The sequence below is a fragment of the Xiphophorus couchianus genome, chromosome 2 (genome assembly GCF_001444195.1).
Source record: "Xiphophorus couchianus chromosome 2, X_couchianus-1.0, whole genome shotgun sequence".
In the NCBI taxonomy this organism is placed as follows: domain Eukaryota; kingdom Metazoa; phylum Chordata; class Actinopteri; order Cyprinodontiformes; family Poeciliidae; genus Xiphophorus; species Xiphophorus couchianus.
In genome coordinates this window covers 28,061,342-28,083,604 of record NC_040229.1, presented here as the reverse complement: position 1 = coordinate 28,083,604, position 22,263 = coordinate 28,061,342, and the positions used below count along the sequence as shown (strand labels likewise).

Genomic DNA, 22,263 nt, shown 5'->3' with positions numbered 1-22,263 from the left:
ATAGAGCGATCTGGAGACCAATGTTCCCTCTGTAAATACTTTAAAAACACTGCTTGTTCCAGAGGAAATTAAAGCTAAGCATTTCATAACATGACGGCTATTTTAGTACCTCAGCAGGCTGCGCCCATGCTTTGAGCTTAACTTTAATTAGACCACCACCAGAGGAGGCTTTTTTGTTGTTGTGTGTTTTTGCTAAAAATAGCCCGACCGAAGGTGGAAAAAGTATGAAGCAATTTCCACAAACAAATTAGTTGAAGGTTTTCCACTAGATGGCGGCACAGATATCAAAACACGTTGTGATTTTTTTTTTTTTTTTTTTTGGGAGGGGGCGTTAATGATTCCTCGCTCTTGGTACTTGATAGGCCGTGTAATAGAGTAATTTAAGAGAGCCTTTCTCAAGCACGAGTCACAGCAGATGAAGTATAACTACACCAATCATGGCTGCATTCTACTACAGAGAGGCTATATAAAATATAAGTTTTTTTGTTTCAAATTAAAAGTGCTGCATGCATTTGTAGTTAAACCCGCCTTACACTTAGAAAACATACACGGCGCTGTCAGTTTCCTTTAGAAGTTATCAAATGACCAAACAGAGACCACCTGTGTGCAATTATCTATCATAAATCCAGCTGTTTTGTGAAAGCTTCACAGGTTTTGTTGGATTTTGTTGGGCAACATTAGAGAACAAATGGCATCTTGAGGAACAAAGCAGACAGGTCAGAGAGAAAGTTGTGGAGAAATTTAAAGCAGAATTAGATTACAAAATAAAATGTATAGCTTTGAACGTCCCACGCAGCACCGACTGCGTTTTCATTACAAATGTGTGCAAAACTTTGTAGTTATTCTGCTAAAGTAAAAAAAAAAAACTAAACTAAACACAATTTTGCCATTGCTGTGTTTCTATTGAACAGGAAATGCAATTAAAAACACACGTGAATAATTCTGCATTCACACTGCAGCCTGAAGTGACCCAAATAACATTTGTTTTTGTTTTCTTGCCTTAATGTGACCTGTATCTGATCTTTTCTGAATAACACAGGTCAGATTTTTTCGTATGTGACCCAGACTACTTGGATGCGTGGTCACGATTTTGTGCCCTGCTACACACAAGGGGGAAGAAAAACAACAACCATGGCGGACGATAATGAGGATTAAGTTGTTAATGTGCTGCTTCCATTCGGACAACAACTTCCAAATCGTAAGCTATGCTCCACCGTTAGCGTCCATGTTTACTTCCACAAACACTTTTGAGCACTTTTACTTCTTCTTCACATACAAGGCGCATATATTTGGGATACATCCGATTTTACACGAAAAAAAATCGGACTTGGGTCACTTAGTACTGCAGATTATAGCCTACGTTTGTTCATGCGATGAGTCATTTAAAAAAAAAAAAAACCCCATCATCCTCTTACCACTTCCTGTCGTGGTCTTCGTTGTTTCCATCAGCAGTAACATCCGTTTGTTGATCATGTGACTCGTGTGATTCGAAAGAAGTATTTCGATTGCAGTTTTGGGAAATACAACAATTTCGATACGGCGTTAAAAAAACAATCTCATCCTGGCGGCAAAACCTTAAATTGAAAACCTTTCAATATATTTTCAATTTTGTTTTCCTAAATCTTAAATCATGCAATTTTATGTGAATGGAGACACAGCTTGTTCAGTCCATCATCTAAGCAGCCACCTGGTTCTGGTGTTAACAAAAGCTTTTTATTTACATTACTTTACATTAACCACACCCTCCAGCATTGATCCTCAACAGGTTTGACTGGAAAGATGAGCAGACAAACGTAAGCTCTTATTTGACTTAACTAGTTAAAAATCTATCATTTTTAGACGCTTTCAGCTTTTGTCTGAAAAACGTTGGAGGCAACTTTCATGTTGCCTCCAATGTACTCGGGCGTGCGTCACTCTCGGACGTCTGTACGTACTTGAGGAGGACTCAGTTTTTCTCTAGCATTTTTAGCCTAGCATTATTTTTCAAATAATGCGCACAGCAAACGTGGAGAAAAATCCAAATCGATTCAATTTCTCCATCTGTCTCCGTCGTCTTTCCCTTACGAAGAAAAGCGAGGAATCCAGGCGCACGGAGACGGACGCTCCGGGGCGTGGCCCCTCAGCTTCAGGTCAGTGGTCTTATTTGGCCCCCGCGTGGAGGGACAATTGCTTTCGGCTCGCTCGAGGACGGCCGTCAGAACCGAGGGGACAGGATGCTGCTGAGACAACCCCCAGAGCCAATCAGAAAGCCCATCGATCAGTCTCTCTTCATCACGCAGCTGGTGAGCACATCCCCACTCCAATCTAAATCTCAGCAGCTCAGACTGACCGAGCGACTGATGATTGGTTGGCTTCCGGAGAAGCGAACCTCCGTGGAAAAGGATCCGCGTTCATTCTCTCCTCATCAGTTCTGGTTGCTGATTTAGCTGCATTAATAAGCATTGGTAAGAACACAGACTGATTTGCTCATTTTGTTTCAAGAAGAAAAAGATGGAAATTTTATATATTCCTTTATTTAATCAGGTAAACTTCACTCCCCGTCGGGGAATCGAACCCCGGTCTCCCGCGTGACAGGCGGGGATACTCACCACTGTACACTGTACTATAAAAGTGTGGTGAAACACTTACCCTTTAGATCAACTGTTAGAAGGGCAGAAGAAAACATTTTCTCTTGTGGAAATCAGAAAGCTATGGGTTGAGGTTTTCTATTTATGTACATTGTACCATATTACATGAGTGAATGGTGATTTATTGCAGAATGTATATATGAAGCTTTAAAACTAGCTGAGATGTTCTTACTCAAATTTTGAAAGGTTAAGCCCCAAGACTTAAAAATCATCCCACTGCCTCCTTGAAGAACAATCTAATATTTTCCAAATGCTCTCTGAATTCTTCATGGTCTGGTTGCATTTACCCAGAATGCCCTGCTCTATAGTCCACTTCCAGCATTTGGCGAGGTCTCCGGTCCACTTGCATCCACATATGCATTCGAACCGGGCCAGGGTTTACTTCAACCAAACCGACAACATAGGTTTTTAGGTGGACCAGCGTTAGCTTTTTGTTCCGCATCAGGGTTTGATTGCGCATTCAATCTACAATCTGATGCCACTCCAATTTTGTTTACATTTTATGAAGGAAGAAGTTGCGCTCAGTGTCTTCTTCAGAGGTTTTCCTGTTGTTTCCTTCAGTGGCCGGAAACAACATAGGCAATGAGGGGAACAAGTTCCTCAAGGGGTTTTGCTCATTTGACACTTTGCAGTGTGGAAGCAATGGAACCGAGTCCACCAGACTACAACAACATAGCTCCTCCTACGATTCTGTTCATTCACAAAAGCTCTCTAACAGACCCGTGAGGCCTTCACTGAACAGCTGGAGTTTAGGTGAAGACGATTAACTACTGAGTTCAGTTGTTTGCACCAGATTTCACACCACTTTTTAGATTTCTACTTGTAAAGAATTGTGAAAACCAACTACCATCTGGACACATTTGGAACTTTTTCCTAACCTGTGCATTCAGATATGTCCAGAGAGATTTAGCATGGAACATCTTGGGAGGATTTCTTGTATTTTCTCCTTTAAGTTTCAGCCCGTCGCTCATTAAAAATGTGCTCCAATGAGCGCCGAGGCCTCTCGTGGCATTGTATGAGACAAAACGGGCCCTTTTTTTTTTTTTTAATAGAACATGCCTAAATTTGTCTCTGCCCTTTTCACACAGAAGACATGACGGTACGCTGCGGCAGATGGCCACACAGACTGCTAATTAAAGCTCTAACCACAGCTCACCTTTACTGTCATCCACAGACTGCTTTTTAGTGCAATTAGACTAATGGGATCCCATGAATAGTCTGTAATGTTTAGTCTAAGCCAGCCTTTGCAATGGAGTGACTGTATGCCAAAAACGGGGGGACAAAAGAGGCCTAACGCACAACGATGGACGACAAGACCGCAACCGTGGTTACCTACAGAAAATATTTAATTAGATTCATTAATAATTGAACTAATTAGCTCCCATGTGTCTCGCAAATGAAGAGGGAACCTTAGAGCTCCACTTGCACCTCGTCAGCTGATTAATTAGCGCGTTGATCGTTAGCCGTCTTGACGGCCTATATGCGATCAGACGAGAGGGCGGATAATGAGGAATAGTCGGTCGATGGTGCTGGTTAATTAGTGTGACCTGATCCAGGGGCCATGTTAGAACAGTTGTTTATCCCACAGCGCCTAATGAGGAGGATTTAGGGTCGGGTGATCTATTAGGGAAGCAGGCTACAGTGTTGTTTATGGATTGTGGTTAAAAAAAAAATCCCAGTAATGTTCCAGTAATCTATCTGTAGGGAGGAACAATAACGTCTGCGGTGTTCAATATGTACTAAGCGCTAATGCCCGACTCCCTGCAGTGTTTTCTATTAATAAATCGGCAATAAAATGTCTTAAGCAGGTCTGGGATTTGAGTTCCGAGGCAATAACAGCGCTTCAGCTGCGGTAGTTATGTATTTTTATCTAAATACTTCCAGGACGACGAGCCTGACGGTGGGAGGTCCGGCCATGAAAACCGCTGCCAGACCTCCCACGATCAATCATCGCTATTTCATGTGTTTTCACTGACATTAATACGACTCTGTCTTTTTAAAGAGCGATTCCCAGTGTTTCTGGCTTCCCACTGAAACAAACTGGAGACTTACGGGACAGGGAGGCCACAGAAGGGGATATGACAGGGGGTATAGCCCTTCTGCTTAAACCTTATGGAAGTAGCAAGCATTTTTCTGCCACACAACATTTTACCTTTTATTCTTTTATAAATAATGGCAGAAACTGGTAAGTCTTTGGTAACATATTTACAGCATGGATAATAATAGGCTGAAATAGTGATTATGTCCCAGCTTTACTTAATGTTACAAGTCATTCAAGCAGCTTTCCAACTACCACCATCTTGTTTGACATTTTAAAACATCAGCACAACAGAAATTTGATTTTTTTTTTTTTTTAAAACAAACACAAAAAACATTCCTATTTACACTTAATTACAAGTTGCATGTTCAAGCTTGAGGTTCAAAGATTTATAAGAAGTATAAATTTTGAGTACAACTGGAGCTTTTTCACCAACAATATGGTCACTTTGCATATAAAACATAGTTAGTGGTAGCCGGGGGGAAAAAAACAAACTTATTAACATCTTTGACTCTTATCTAAACGAACTCCTGCTTCCTATTAAAAAAACAAGACAAACATGACTGTTAGCTTAATTTGGCTCCCTAAATTTCCATTAGTTGTGACGCAACACTGGATGGATAAGCCGTTAATGAATTCATTATTAATGAGGATAATGAATAGATATTAAAAGAAAATTCACACATACGGCATTATACAACCTCCGTTAGTCAACATGTTATTATTACTGTGTTAAAAAGTACAGAACTTGTAAGTGTAGCTTATTATTTTCATTATGCTAAGTTGCTAGCCTGCTAACCAGTCCTGCCTGGCTCACTGCTGGTTCCTACATCAGTTTGCAATCATTATTTTTAAATAATACAAGGACGATTTTTGTCGTGGGTTCCACTGAAGAAAGCAAGTCCAACCGGCGATACTCCACCAGTGGACCTTGTACTCACTCAGTATTTTAACTTTGACTCCCTCACATACCCGCTGAGCTCGGGGAGAGTCGGACGACGGGGCGGAAGTGGGTGTCCCGTCATTTCCTGAACACCCGAGAAAAGAGCTTGTAAAGCGCTTTCAGGGTCAGTAGGCCATCTGAAGGTGGGCGGTCCACTCAGCCCCTTCTGGAACCGCGTGCGAGGTAAAAAGCTCACAAGGGTCCACTCGACGACTGGGTTAAAAGAAACGTAAAATAAAAATAATAATAATGGCGTCAATTGTTTTTACCTCAGCACGGCATTTACTCACAATGAATCTATTACTACTAGTTCTGACAACAACAACAACAAAAAAAGAAACAGGAAAAACAGTAAACAAGCAAAAAATAAAAACAACATGCGCAGGAATTGGCACGCATGCGCACGAGCTCGCGCGCGTCAGCCGGCTGTGCATCTGTCGAGCTGAGAAGCTCCGGCTTTGACTACAGGGCGCACCGGAGATAATTGGTGTCCTTGGAGTTGAATAAGCTCATTCTAAAACACCTCAGGCCCGGGCTGTCCCGGTGTGTGTGTGTGTGTGTGTGTGTGTGTGTGTGTGTGTGTGACTGTCTATTGAATAATTGATTCCAAGAGGGAGGGGCGGTTCCTATCAGATCTGAAGCATAATGACTTTATAGAATTAGCACGCAAGGACTAAAAAAAAACAACAACAACAACAAAAACAACAACATTTGACTGTGGAAGTTTCTTTTTGAATTTTTTGCCGTGGGAGAAGCAGAGAGAGAGAGAGAGAGAGAGAGAAGGGGAGGCAGGGAGCCGTGCAGAGTGTGTGCAGAGCGGCTCACTGCACTGAAGGGAACGGCCGCAGTCCGTGCAGATACAGACATACTTAAGCACTGACATCAGCCAGGACAGCGCTCACACACTCTACGTTTAAAGGACATCTCCCCCTCGCCGAAGAGGCGACACTCGAGAAACGTTATCTGTCATCCATCCACGGACTCAGTTTTTATTATTATTATTATTATTATTATTATTATTATTATTAGTATTATTTTTCATTAAGAAGACAGATTTTTTTCCCTTCTCCTCGCCGTTCTCCGGGGACAATGAGGAGCGGATCCGAAGTTTGAGCGACTCCAGACGGATCGCAGTCATTTACGCTCCGCTCCGAGGCTGTCCGTGTTGATCAGCGCTGTTATTTAGCAGATAGAAGAGGAAGAAGAAGAAGACGTGCGGGTAGTTCTGTTCTTGTTGAACTGTAGCCGCTTTTTCCTCCCCTGAAGGATGGTGCTAGACAAGGAGGAGAGTAAGTATAACGGGATATTTGTTCCTTTTGAAGTGAGGTGTGGAGTGGAGGCTTGAAATGCACTTTATCTGCTCAGATCTTTTCCCATAAACATGAAGCTGTATATTCCTGACTTATGTCACTGGTTGTCATCAGCTTTCCTTTAAAATTTTTTTTTTTTTTTTTTTACTAGAATATGCGGTACTGCATTATCCTGTGATCTGGTATGCAGTTGAATTTTCTTGCATGTCAAATAAAATTATAAATATATGAATGAAATGGAAAAAATGAAATACTGACTCAGAATAAACGGATGTGCCTGAAATAACTTAGCATTTTATGTAACAAAAAAAAAAAAACAAAGAAACAAAAAAACACTGGAGTCCAATAGGAAGTGGAAAATCGTCCTTGCTGTTGTCAGACTGACATGTTCACCCGTTCCTCTTTGCAAAAGCTCAGTGAAATTGGACGGACAGCGTCTGTGAACATCGCTTTTCGAATCTTGCTAAAGATTCCTAATTAGATTTAGATCTGTACTTTGACTAGGCCTTTAACAGATGAATATGCTTTGACCTAACCCGCTCCATTGCGGCTGCATGTTGAGGGTTGTTGTCCTGCAGATGGTGAAAGAAAGATCTCAAGTCTTCCGCAGTCTCTGTCAGTTTTTCTCCTTGGCGTCCTGCAGCACAGAAGCCTCCCCTCATCATGACGCTGCCACCACCATGTTTGCTGTGGGACTCGAGTGTTTCTTGCAGCTCTTTCATACTGCCTGCAGACATGAGGCGGGAGTCTCGAAAGCGTAGGAGTTCCTTCAGCTCAAACACTGATTGGCTGGCTCTACTTGAGCTGTTTTTCTGTACCCTCACTGCTAAGTTGCACGGAGGAACTCATCAACGTTTAACCCTCCCTACTTATAAATAACTTTGAAAAATTGCTACCGTTAGTGATTAAATCAGCAATCTTGCTAAAGTAAATAAATAGATGATACCAGAGAAGTCAGTTAGTGATATTTACAGGAGCAGTATTATGTGTTTTTCAGTCACTTGACTGAGCCATTTTATAGCACAGTCAAGTAACTATGTTACCTTCGGCTGTTATGAAAGTACTATTTATATCAAATTAAAAGAAATTTGACTTTATAATTCAACACCTTGAAATTGGGCCTCTGTCTCTTTAAGAACTCCTGCTCTTTCTGAAGCTCCACCTTCAGGAAGTCATCACAACACGGCTCCTCTATAATGAATATAATGAGGTCAGCAGGTCCACCAGGTGTTTGCTAATTGCTGCTGGCTAGTCTGAAGGAGCCGAGTGGGAGAGCAGTGAGGGGAGGGCGGCTCTGTGAGACAGAAGCTTAGAGGCTGGGAAACTACGGCTCTCAGGAGGAGCTTCGTCCTCAAAGGCAGCACTAGGTCCACCCAGGCGTTTTTAACATTTGACATAATACCGTACCTTTAAAACCAAAGAAAAGAAAAAGTCAGATGACAGACATGAATTTTACCCAATCACTTCCTGTTCCTGATGGAACGCCTAAGCAACGTTCATCCAATCAGTCTTTGACATTGGGATACCCCCATGATGCCTGTCCAATCGTGTTGTGCCTGACTTTGCTCGTCCAATCAGGTATAGTTCTTCCTTTGGATATTTAGATACTTCTACCTCGCCTGCAGACATACCTACCTGGGTTTGAGGAGCACCTCACTGATTGTCCAATCAACAGATTCTTCCACTTAACCTGTGGATCTCTCCAGCTAATGTGCTAATTATCCCACTTGTCGGTTTAGGTCAAAGCTTGGTAGTTTTGAAGGTGCGATCACACATTGAACAGAGCTCCTTGAGAAGCTTAAAGCTTGACAGATCAAGCTTAAAGCAAAGCAATTTGAAACTTCTGCAGAACTTGACCTCTGACCTGTTTGCTGTGTTCTTTGGTCTTTATGATACTGTCTGGTCAGTGTTGCCTAACAAACCACTAAGGCCTTGGAAGAACAGCAGGATTTAAACTGACATAAAGTTGCACACATGTAAACTTCTTAATTCAGTTGAACTCAGTCTTTGTTATCTCTTTTTGCTTTGCTGTAAATCCTTCTTTTGAAGAAATTTTACAAATAACTCAATCAGTTGATTTGCCACGTTTCATGTGATGCTGGGAACTAGGAAGTACTGGAATTAAGTTTACTGATGCTCTATACCCTACGGTTAGAAAAATTGGAAAAAATATCAGTTCTCAGGTTTCTATTTGGTCATTCGTTCTGTTTCATTTCAGGCGTGTCTGTCGTTCCCCTCCAGTCCAGAGAGAAGCCAAGAGGCTGTGCCGGCTGCAATGGGAAGATCCGGGACCGCTTCATGCTCCAGGCGTTAGACAGGTTCTGGCATGAAGACTGTCTGAAGTGTGCCTGCTGCGACTGCCGCCTGGGACGGATCGGCTCCACCCTGTACACCCGGGCAAATCTTATCCTCTGCCGCAGAGACTACCTGAGGTATGGCTTCCATGTGTGAAGACAGAATAAATGACTATATCAGGGGTGTCAAACTCCAGTCCTCAAGGCCTGGTGTCCTGCAACCTTTAGATGAGCCTCTGCTGCATCACCTGAATAGAATAATTAGGTCATTAAGGCTCTAGAGAACTGATCTACACAAGGAGGAGGTCATTAAGTCATTTCATTCCAGTGTTTTGTACCTGTGGCACATCTAAGAACTACAGGACAGCGGCCCTGGAGGACTGGAGTTTGACGCTTGTGGACTATACCATTCACTTTTTGCTTAAGTTGCTTTCAAATGAACCAAACCCTTTGAAAAAGCTGTTTCCCCTTTTCGCCTGTGATGGAGCTGCTCCAAGAACTGAAGGAAGGGACATAAAAACCTCTGAAGAAGACACTGAGTGCAACTTTCTTCTTCACAAAATGTAAACGAAAGTTGAATGGCATCAGATTTTAGCGGTTGTACAATTTCTCTATTATCTTTGTCAAAGAACTACAAGCCATTTGCCCTGGTGGCGCAAAACATGCGCATTTGTTTAGGTTCTATTTACCCAGAATGCCCTGTGCCATAGTCCGCCTCCTGCTTTTGGAGCCGTCTCTGGTCTGCTTGGTGTTCACAAGTTAATTTGAACCTCACCAGAGCTTCAAATCACCAGAGCTCACTTCAACCGAACCACAACCTGGTTCAACAACGGACCGCCTACAACTCTGGTCCGTTGTAGGCGGACCAGAGTTCGCATTTTTGGTCCCCATCAAAGTTCGATTGCACGTTCACTCCTCCCCAAACGAACCGGACTTCCTAGGCAAACAAACAAGAGTTTGATTAAAGCAGACTAAACAGGGCTGATGTGAATGCACCCTAGTTCACAAACCGACTTTTCAGTTCTAGATGTGTTCTTCCTGCGCATGCATGTGTTCTCTCCAGGTACTCCTGCTGGATGGTCAGGTTAATTGGTCTCTTCAAAATGTCCTGAGGTGTGAGTGTGTGTGCTTAGTTGTTTATGCTGTGTGTCTCTATGTGACCCTGCCTTTCGCCCAGTTAGAGCTACGATAAGCCGGAATAGACAATAGATGGGCTTGATTGTTGTGTCGCCCGCATTTGATTGTTTGCTATAGTGTTGTTTGGCTTAGACGCAAATCAGACTGCAACAATTTTACATTCTTCGACACATAAACTAGGTAGAGGGTTCAAGGATTTGGGAGAACTGACACCAAATGCAACAGTCAGCAGCAAGCTCACGGACTTGGAAGAATGAATGCAGGAACAAAGGAGACAAGCTGCTGACCTTTTAGTATGTTTTGAGTCATTGTCGGGAAATGCAGAGTGAAGCCAGAACAGTGGGGTTGGAACTTTCTATAGACTTACCCTTATTTTCTTAAAATGAATTATGAAACCTTTCCTCTGTTTGATTTGTTCTGCAGAGAATGGAAGGAAAAATAATGTTGAAATACAGGTGTTTTGGCTTCCTCTGTAAGATGTGAGGGGAAACCATGAGCTTTCTTTCCAAAGGAATAAGCAACGAGAGACAGGAGGCCTGTAATGCCTGTGGATGTCTTTGTTTTGCTGCTTAATGTTGGCCAGTCCTTGTCTCTATTTAGCACGAAACACATGTTGAACATTTTTAGCCCATAGGGCGTGTCCAAATTTAGGCGAAACCAAGACATTGAAAGTCTTGGTTAGAGAATTTGGTCAACCTCAAACACATTTCAACCACATTTAGACACCAACATGTTGACGTCTTTTCTCCTTTCTCTTTTTATACCGCCATTACAAAAATGGTGGGTAACGTTGATTGTCTCCAATGAAAGTTTCCCGATGAAGATGGAAGCTTGTTAGAGAAGCATGTGGCAAAAGCATTAAGACCACAAAAAAGCAATTCTTTGTGCATTTTCAGGAAATGTATGTGCTTTGTTAGGTAAAAGTAGGTTCACACTTAGGCAATGCAGATTTGGAAGTTTTAGTCAGTTAACTCTCTATGCTTAGCTAACAATCTTCATATATCATATATTTGTTGTTTTTGCAAAGTACAACATGATTAACTTTCTAACGAAAACTAAATAATTGTTGTTACGTTTTTCTTTCAGACAAAGGAGGAATGAACAAATAAAATACTTTTTAGCTGTCTTGGTAAAAATATATGAGTACATAGCAGCTTGTTAGCTGCTATGTATTCATTTCTGAAAGGTGGCATTTCTAGCATAGCATGGGATAAAGACAGAAGAAACAATAATAACTCAATTCTTTGTAGGTTTTCAGGGAAAATTTTAGCTTACGGTTATGGTAATTGCAGACATTCCCCGGTTGCCCCCAGAGGTTTTGTTTTTGCTGGCAAGCTAGCAGTGTCCCATCTACCTATCTCTATGCTAAACCAAGCTAACACCCGAGAGATAATTAGCTTAGCCTACTCTCTCTGAGGTGAGCTAAGCTAAATATTGTTTGGTTTGGACTTCTTTGGTTTTATGTTTGTCAAGAAAATGAATAGCTGCCTACCTGCCAAAATACATTCATGTTAAAAAGCTGATTGAACCTTTTTCCATACACAAGTTGATTAAAAGGAAAACAAGAATTTGTTGCACAGGCCTGAATTTACTCTAGATTTTCTCTAATCCATGCAAGGTCTTGTACTCAAATATACACACAGCCTAAATCCCTCTAAATCCTTTAATAAGTGGTGCTGATGGTTGTAGAATGTGTTTAACTTGAAAAGGCAAAGTCCCATTAACTTCTGACTGGTGATGATGATTGCTTGCAGATGATAGTTTCTGTGTTGCTATAAAAAAAAAAAGATTTACTTGACAAGACTGATTGGACTGAGAAATAATCAAGTTGGGAAATTTCTTCGAATCCAGTTTCAAAAAAATAAAGCAAATTCCAAACAACAAGTGATTTGTTTAAGTCAACCTGATGTCAAGGCCTGCATGACAACCAAAAAACCAAAAGAATAAAAATTGGATGGCTGGGAACCACCCAGGCTCTAATTTGCTATAAATTGAAACTTGCTTAAACACACGTGTCACTGGTCTCTGTCTCCAAGGAGCTTTGTCAAAACGAGCCCCTCTCTAAAATGCCTCTGGCTGTTCAAGCTAAGTCAGCAATATTGCGTATTCATATAAGCTTTATAAAATCAACTCGATTGAAAACGGTCATTATGAAAAAAACCCAAAAACCTCAGTAGATTCAAACGTATCCACTCGCTTCTTGTTTTTTCAAAATTATTGAAGTGTTGTAAAATCATTCCAACCTGGTTGGAATAAATCATCCCAAGCTAATGTGGTTTTCATGCTAGAGACGAGTGATCAGACTCAAAACCTGAGTGCAGTAACCTGGACCTTCACAAACACATAAAGACAGTTACAAAGTCAGCCTTCTATCACCTGAAGAACATCTACAGGATTAAAGAATTAATGTTATTTGTTCTGATATCGCATTGGGTCAATATTGGTATCTCCCAGCCCTGAAAGATGTGATATCGGTATCGTATCGGAAGTGAAAAAGTTGTATCGGGACACCCCTAGTTTGAACTCATGTCATTCTCTTTCCATTTTCAAAATGTAATGCGTATTGCTATTTCCTAATTGCTTATTATATTATGTTTCTGAGGTGTAAGGAACTCTGAACTGCCTTGTTGCTGAAATGTGCTGTGCAAATGAACTTGACTTGACTGAACACAACGGTGCCAAATGTAGGATTTGAATCAACTTGATTTTATAAAACTGGCTGGTCCGAAGGTCACACCCCAAAAACAATTTCTCCACCAAATTAGCAACGTGTGGAGTCAGGTCAGCAGCTAGAACTCCTGATTTCTCAGCCCCCGATGCCGAACCCATGTGTTAGTCTCATGTACAATCCAGCTGGATTTCGTTGGAGCTAAGTCGCTCATTAGCCGCGCTGCACTTAGGAGACCAAAACCCCTTTTGACAGTTAAATTGGCTAGATTGCCTCCTGTTTCCCTCATCATTGCAAGGGTGCAGACCAAAAGCCTTTGAAGAGCTGGATTAAAACCATGTGATTTCTTTTAATTGGACCATTAGTGGAGAATTAGCATTGAGCTTCGTAGCCTCGTTAAGGAGAAGGGGGGAGGGGAGAAAAAAAAACTCCACCAGGTGCCTGTGAAGGACTCACACTCGTTAGATCAGAACATTCTGGTAATTAGGGCTTGCTTTTGTTCCCGCATTAGTCACTCATTTGATCACGTTTTTCAGTTGTTGTCTCAGGCTGTGGGATACAAATTCTCCTTTCTTTCCCCCCTCTTTCCCTCTTCTACCACGGATGTCGTTTTGTTTTTCTTCCAAATGCTTTCTCTTTGACCTCCCCCCCCCTTTTTAAATTTTTTTTTTTTAACGTGGCCTCTAATGGAATATGGAAATCAGTCGTGGCCACTTGCCTTCCTGCGTGTCAGGCTCCAAGGGAGCCGTTTGTTCGTTCTGTCGGAGGTGAGTGAGAGGTGAAGCCATCTGCAGCTGGCCAGAGCCAGAGCGCTTTAAAGCCCCACAGAGTTAGTTCCCAGGTAGTTCACTTGTTGCTTTAAAGGAAAATGTTCGGATCCCGCAGTCTTCCATGTTAAAATTGGTAACATTTCAGGGGTTTTTTTTTTTTTAGAAAAAGAGCTGACAAAGTGAAGCCGTGAAGAAAAAAAAAAAAATCACTCTCAATATCATACAGCCACATATCAGAGGAAGCAGAGCGTTGATGAGAGCAGAAAAGAATCCTTGAGCTTGTCTTCGCGAAACGTTGGCAGGAGAGCAGCAACGTTGTTAAAATATGGGAGCATGCTCATTTTAATCCAGCCTTGCTGGCTGCTTTGTTAGGCCTTTAATCACACTGTATACCCCGATGGAAAGAAAGAAAGAAAAATAAAAAGCCCCCAACCACAAGATTCCTGGCCAGCTGTTTCTGACTAAAATCGGACATAAGTAAAACCGTCCCGAGCAAAGCGAGGAACATTCTGCAGAGGAATAAGAGGCTGGAAGTACGGTGCCTTGCTAAAGTATTTGCACCCCTTGAACTTTGGTCACGTTGCGACCGCAAACCTTGATGCAGTTTACTGGGATTTTATGAGACAGACCAGCATTATGTAGGACATGATTGTGAAGGGGAAGTGGAACCCTAACCCTACATGGACATCTGGAAAGTGGAGCACGCCTTTGTTTTTCAGCCCGACCTTATTCTGGCACCGCCGAGTAAAATCCAGAGCAACCAATCGTCCGACTTGATTAAAGATGAAATATTTATCGTGTCATTTATCAACTGTTGTGAAAAATGTCTTATTGTGATGAGAACTTGGATTCATCGTTGCCTCAATCAACTCCAGTTACTGATGTTAAATAAGAAACAAAAGTGATAGTATTATTGAAAATATTAAAATGGCTCATTTCTGTGTTGTTTGTTCCCCAAGAGCATCAATACATATCAGTAAAACTGAAAATATGATTAAATAGTTTCTGTGTGCTGGTTAGTGATATAAATCTTCCTCTCCTAAGACTGTTTGAAATTGAAATGCTTTTCACAGTCAGCTGCCTAAAACAAAAGTAACAATATCGTTATTATACTAGTACTATAAAACATCACGATAAAATTCAATATCGTCCACCGCTAGTCTCAAAACAACAATATTATCGTTTATCGCAATAATTGCAGACACAATTTGTTATTGTGACAGGCTAACTCACCGGTTAGAATGAACACCAAAGGACAAACATAGCAGAAAGGTCAGGGGTCGGGTTGTGGGAAAATGTATATCAAAGTTACGTTATGAAACTTGTTGACAGTATATGGATTCCCATTTATCAACAAAGTTTTTAGTATTCATCTTAGTTTTGGAGTAACTAGAACCATAAACAGTGACCTACTTTTTCTCAAAAGCAAATCTTACTTCTCAAATAAGAAAACAACCCAAACAATGGAGAAACGTCGGTTTTGTGGGTCTGTTTTGTACAAAAATCTGACTATTTTTCTTAGTTTTAGTAACATTTAAATAAAATAAAGGCACCAAAGGTTTGTCTTAGAAATGCTTTATTAAAAAAAAGTTCAATTTTTGTGGCCCCAAGCGCTTTCGACTTAACGACTTTTACCCTCAGGGTATAAAAGCTCTGACATTAAATTAGATTTTTTTAAAAACCCAAAACTCATGTTTTTGACTGGCCCAGTCAAAGTCTAGACCTTTATTTAATTAAGTATCTGTGACAAGACTTGGAAATTGCTAAGAGTGGAGACTCTTCACTCAGCCTGACTGAGATTGATCCGTTTCGTAAAGAACAGTGGGGGAAAATCTCAGCGTCTAGACTTGTAAACCTGGTACAAGCACACACCGAAACGTGGTTCTAGAAAGCGCCGAGTCACTTTTAGTCACTTTTTAGTGACTTGGCACATACAATCTATCACATACAATACCAAACAGAAGACATTATAGTTTTGTGTTCAAACGTGACAAGCTGCTCGAAGCGGCAGTGGTCTGAGCGGCGGACGATGAGCTGCTGAACCCCTGACTCACTGAAGTCACTGTTACCATGTAAGTGACGGCAGTGGCAGCGCAGGACTCCACTTCTGAAACAGTCCATCAGTTTTCAACATGTGCAAACATTGACCACTTTCCACTTCCGAGATGGGGAGTCGGGGGGGGGGGGGCCGTTCCGTTTTTCTTTTACTGCGACCTGCAATGGGACAACTTGGAGGATGAGTGGATTTAATGGTTTGCAGCGGGGGGGGGGGGGGGGTTGTTGTTGTTTTTTTTTAACGACGTAGAGTGCAGTTTCTTTTTATGAGAAGCTCATCCCATCATGTTCCCATAATTACAATTTGGATGTTGACTTGAGTCCCTTCCTCACACTTGGCTGCGTGTGCAGATGACTCTGGTGAGTAATCTGTGAGAAATGCAGATCACCCCTAGAAAGAAAGCAGTAAATTTGGTTATCTGGAGATGGTGGATTAGCAGCATCTGTGCTGCTCACTGAGACGCACAAGCAGGTTTTTAACAGCCTTACTTTCTCCGTAGTTGACTGAAAAAGTATTTACGCCCCTTTAAGGGTTTTGTAATTTGTCGTGCTTCTACCACAAACACCAGTTTTAACATCAGTATTTGAGTGTCAACAATAAATACAAAAAAAACCCCAAACATCTCATGTCTACTAAGATTATATTCTTAGAAATGTCCTTCCAAACTGAAGCCTGTTTTCTTTTATTAGGTCCCAGTATGTCTTTAGTTTAGGGAAAAACTACAAATACTCCAAAGACACTACTAGCTTCTTCACCAGCTTGGTGTTTTAGGACCAGGTTGTCTTTCATTTGAGATTTTTTTTATTTCATAACATCACTCTGAGCCCAAAAATTGTAAATTTTTTGAAAAAGTATTAACTCAAGAAAGCTCTCTGCCCAGCCCGGCACTGTCGACGAGCATCTTATAGGCAGTAAATTTTAAAGCGGTTTAAAGAGGTACTGTTTCTTTAAAAATGGTCACGATCACCATGTTTGTCCAAAAAAAAACTTCTATGTGTTTGCTAGCTTGCAGCCCATCTTTGCTAGCCTGCAAAATTGTTTTTATTTTGATAGAGTGAGCTGTAAAGTAAGGCTGGATAATGAAATAATATTGTATATCACAATAGACACATGATCAATATCAGCAGATAATACAAAAATGCAATAATTTTACTGAACTCTGATTCAGCATTCTGGGGGACGTAGGCAGAGGAAATGCTTTCGCCGCTCAACCTCTCACAGTTAGCTAAGCTATAGGTTGGTGAAATCAACTGACTCACTAACTCTTTGGTTGCCTAGCAACTCACTCATAGCAGCAGTTTCATGTTTTGAATCAAAATTACTTAGAAATTTAAAAAAATAACAATGTGGAGTGAGAACTCGATAAAACAGGAAAGGTTACATCACCAGTTTGACAGTATTTTAGATATCAATAATTATCAATATTGATTGATATGAAGCCTTTATATCGTGATACATTTTTTAGACATATTGGCCTTTTATGGAGCTATGCTACTCCTCTAGAGTTACCACGAGCCTCTTGGCTGCTTCTCTGAGCAACGCTCTCCTAACCTGACTTGTCAGTTTATGTGGAAGGAGACATCTTGGAAAGTTCACAACAGGATTGTTCTAATTCGATGCTAATATTGGAAATCGTTTCAATATCAGCCAAAGAACGAGTATAGATTTGGCATTCGTGACTCTAACAAACATCTAACTGAACATCTTTCGCGATACTGGAATTAAATAGCACATACATGGAAGTATGGGTGGGCGATATGGACTTAAAGTTTTATCACGATCGTTTGTGGTAGTATCATGATAACGATAAAAGTGATGATAACTGTTTATTACTTCTTTTGAAGGGGAACAGCAACTATAGACGCACAAAAACAAATACTGCTCGTGAAAAACATTTGCTTTTGTAACATGTTTCCTCAGGACGCCGGTCACATAAAAAAATTAGATCTGTATTGCTGATCTTCACAGCATAAATGCATTTAATCATATTTTCACATTTATTGATATTTATTGATTTCATTGAACAGACAGTGGAGGCGTTAGCAAAAGCAGCAAATCCGACAATTCAGACATTTTGGGGGCTTTTAAGCATCATCAATCAGAATGTATTGTTAAACGATGAATCAAAATGCTTATGATATTAAGAAATGTATCGCGATAAATGATACGGGCGATACGTTTTGTTTGTTTCTTTTTTTCCTTTTCTGCCCAGCTACCCACCACTTACTTTCTGCTGTCCTGTCACGTAAAAATCACAACACAATAGGCATAAAGTCGTTCGTTGTAATGTTTCAAAAGGATCGGAGGGGAAAACCCAAAAAGTACAAGACGGTAGAAATTCCTCTGCAGGCCATCTTGTATTGTGTTTCCCCCTTCACCGCAGCTCTTTGGTGAAATGCATCCATGTTGCGCGCCCAGATTAAAGGCCCGCGTGTCGCCCTCCTCTCTCTCTGCAGGCTCTTCGGGGTGACGGGGAACTGTGCAGCCTGCAGTAAGCTGATCCCTGCCTTTGAGATGGTGATGAGAGCCAGAGACAACGTCTACCATTTAGACTGCTTTGCCTGTCAGCTCTGCCGCCAGAGGTAAGATTAGGGGAGCAATTAGCCAGGGAGATCAAATTCAGTTGACTTATCTGGAAGGTGCACTGGTGAGCACACTATTAGTGCAGGCGTAATCACAAGTTGATTAAATCCACAGCAGAGAAAGAAAGAAAGGAAGAAAAAAAAACAAGCTCAAAGGGTTAAAGACTTTGACACTTGAATAGTTAATCAGGGCCGTAGCTATGCAAGATTAATTTTCTGATTATAATAGCGGTAGATGTGTGCGGTATGAAATTATGCCTGGGTAAAAAAAACAAAAATAAAATGCTCTCGTGGGAAAACCTCGCGATTCGTTTGAGGTCCGGCGAGGAGCAGGAGCCGGTTCGTATTTTGATCGTTTCTCTCTGCAGATTCTGCGTGGGAGACAAGTTCTTCCTCAAGAACAACATGATCCTGTGCCAGCTGGACTACGAAGGAGGCCATCTTAATGGAGGCTCCGACACACAGCCACAATGAGAGGTAATATTCTGATAACAATGAAGCTGCAGTCCCAACACAGCTGCGCTGACAGTTTGGACCAAACCATCCGTGAGATATCGTGACAGCGTTTTTTACCCCCCCCCCAACGCGTCCCAAATAAGACCATATGTAGATTCGATACTTCACACCAGAGACTGAAACTCCTCAGAGGAGGAGAAAAACAAAACCATCCCAGTTGGAGAAGTTTGACTTTAGAGGGTTTGTGAATTGAAAGGAAAGGGGTGGCGCGCTTTTGACGAACTAAAAAAGAAAGAAATACATGTGTGATATTTCAGATTACCTTTCGGTGGCAATTACAGCTGCAAATCTTTTTGTGGTTTTGTCTCTGCCAGCTTTGCACATCTGGAAACTGGAGGTTTCGCCTCTTCCCTTTTGAAAAACAGCTGCAGCTCACACTACATGTAGAGCATCTGTATACAGTAAATTTTAAGTGTTGCCACAGATTCTCAGTATAACTTAGACATGGGCTTTGACAGGATTACTCAAAAACATAAGAATATTGTGATTTAAACCCTCTTGTTGTGTGCCTGGCTTTCTGTTTGGAAGGGAAAACTTTGCCACAACCTGAGATCTAATGCTGCCTCGAACAGGTTATTCTTCAGGATTTTCCTCCATTTAGCGCCGTCCGTCTTCTTCTGTGCTCTCTCAATGTTTCGCTGAGGAGGCGTTGTTGTCAGCAATGCCTTCTACCAACAGGATAAACATAATGTGCTGCTCAGCATCACAGAACCGATGCTTGAACAGTCTCCTTCCGCTTCTTACGCCGACAACCAAAACTCTTAACACAGACGTCAAACTTTATTCACCTGAAAGATTTGCAAAACAGCCAAGTAAATTAGAGGTTTATAATTTACCTGGAAAAGTTTATTTGCGGGAACGAAGTGCGCTAAATGTTTTTCAAAATTAGCAAAAACACTAAAGCGCTAAACGAAAAATTTGAATGTGAAAATAAACATTTATCTACTTGAGGAATTCTTAAGTCGATCACCAAAACTTTAACGCAGACGTCAACCTTTATTCACCTGAAAGTTTTGCAAAACAGCTAAATTGATCATTTATGTGTGAAACTAAGTGAGCTAAGCATTTTTCATAGATAGCCAAAACGCTAAAGTGCTGAATGAAAAATTAGACCATGAACATCTAACTAGGTGAATTCTTAACACGTTGGTGACCAAAACTTTAACGCAGACGTCAAACTTTATTCAACTGAACGTTTGCAAAGCAGCCTAGTAAATTAGGAACATATTATTTAGCGGAAGCTAAGTGCACTAAACATTTTCAAAGTTAACAAAAAAGCTATAAAGTGCTAAAAGAAAAAAATGTATTCTATTATTAACGCATTTGAAAAAGTGTGCCCACCATTGAGTTTAGATAAACCGTCATGCCTTGCTAGGTTTTACTAGTTTTTCTGCTCTGTTCCTGTTTCTAACTCACCAACTGACTCCGTTTACCACTTACTTGGATTTCTTTTTAGGCGTATCAGAGTCAAGAGGCGCCTAAATACAAAGACCCGTCACACTTTTCAGATTTCTATTTGTAAAATCTTTCGAAAACAGTGTACCACTCTTCTGCCACTATACAATTCTGTACTCGTTTGTGGTGGCCTGTCATATAAAATACCAACAAAACGCACTGAAATTTGTGGCTCTAAAAGTGAAAAGGTCTCTGGAGGATTATTAGTTTTGCAAGGCGCTCTGTGTAAGTGTGGAGACGTGCTGCAGTTCCTTCCAATGTCTTCAAATCTTGAAATGAGCTCCAAATCTATAAAGTTTTATATTAGTGGAAGAAAAGTTGGATGACGCTAAAAAAAAAAAAACTTAGAATCTGCTGGATAGTTATTGTTTTGGGAAATGTTTCTTAAATAAGGGGTCTAGGGACTATATTACGGCAGAAAAACACTTGTGAAGTGTTTTTTTCCCCTTCTTCTTCTTCTTTTTCGCTGGTGCAAAGTGACCCGAGGATCTTTTATATTTTCTTCTCCTGCAGCAGATCTGGAGAGGGACCACTGTGAGCCAGCTGGACCATGAAACTCACAGCAGCACACTGCTCATCAGCTTCTCGCTTCAAACTGAAGAATGTAAAAAAAAAAAAGAAGAAGAAGAAAATCTCCAATTGGACACGTTCGCCGCGGCCGATGTTTGAACTCTTTGTTGCAGAGCTGCGTGGTTAGTTTCCCTAAAAAAAAAAAACTGACCGTTCCGATCAGATGAGCTCGAGGTCAGCCAGGAAGTGAAACTGGAGGAACTGTGAGGAGGACGTTTCCCACAATGCTTTTTATGGACTGCGAACTGGAGCGCTGCGGACTCTGACAATAATTTGAGGAGTTTGTTTAATAAAAAAAACAACAACAACAAAAATTCATACAACAGACCAATGAAAAGAATCAGGAGCTCTAGGACTGCCGGATTCTCCTGGCTTTCATCTTTGGAGGAAAACTAAATAATAATAACAGTAAAATAAATAAATACATAAAACTTAGATTTCCAGCCCAGTTTAATTATATTCAAACTGTTTCCCTTGCTGCCTTTTTTTTTTTCTTGATTTATTAAACTTTAATTAAATCACAGTTTGTCTACCGTTTATTTATGTTATGTACCAACATTACTACATGTGACATCACAGGGTCACTTTAGGTCAAAGAACGGATTGCTTGTTCTGCAAGAATAAAATCCAACAGAAAAGGTCAAATAGAAATATAAAATCTGAATCTACACTAGATAGCGCTCTTCATTTATTACATACCCAGATTTAATGGATGGGGATGGACTTGCTTTTTAACATTGAAATAATAGTAAAAAGAACACAAACAGAAGGACACTAAATACTGAATCTAAAACACAGGATTTAAAAGACCCATTAAAATCGCCCCTGCTGTTTCTGCAAAGTAAACATCTCGGTCACCTGGTGTCATAAGATCTGGCAGAAGGAGGCTCGAGTGGGAGATTTTTTTTTTTTTTTTTAGTAGTTTGCTGTGTGAAATAAAAAGATCAGTGTTTGAACAAATCCTGAAGCATTTTCATCAGATAAACTAAAGCAGGGAGTTAGCCTCGTGTTTTGAGCGATTATGGAGGCTGAAACAAACGATGACGGGAACAATGAGCGTCCTCAACAAACGTCCAGCCAGTGTTCAGCGGACATTGGCTGGACGTTCAGCTAACGTTTGAACGCCACGGCAATGTTCACGTGAAGTTGTCTGAGTGTTCAGTGCCACCTGGGTTAAACCGTTCTGTTTATATTTCTGGTTGGTGTTTATTATTGCATTTTTTTCTGACCATGTTCACCACCTGTAAAATGACTACTGGCTGGTTCAGGTGTTACCCGACATCCTTCTTTCTCCTTG

The 22,263-nt window shown here is 41.0% G+C and overlaps 1 protein-coding gene across 2 annotated transcripts; it reads left to right on the top strand.

Annotated features, from left to right (window-relative positions):
• The first annotated feature begins 6,397 nt into the window (after positions 1-6,397).
• On the top strand, positions 6,398-21,489 carry LOC114150816 (rhombotin-1-like). Of its 2 annotated transcripts, none has more exons than XM_028027537.1 (5): positions 6,398-6,897; positions 9,137-9,350; positions 18,300-18,425; positions 18,794-18,902; positions 20,913-21,489. In XM_028027537.1, the coding sequence occupies exons 1-4, from the start codon at positions 6,876-6,878 to the stop codon at positions 18,897-18,899; spliced, it is 468 nt and encodes a 155-aa protein (XP_027883338.1). In that variant the 5' UTR covers positions 6,398-6,875; the 3' UTR covers positions 18,900-18,902; positions 20,913-21,489. The 2 variants fall into 2 exon arrangements, with proteins under 2 accessions (XP_027883338.1, XP_027883328.1); XM_028027527.1 differs by having other exon boundaries at positions 6,402-6,897; positions 20,910-21,489.
• Positions 21,490-22,263: the final 774 nt, after the last annotated feature.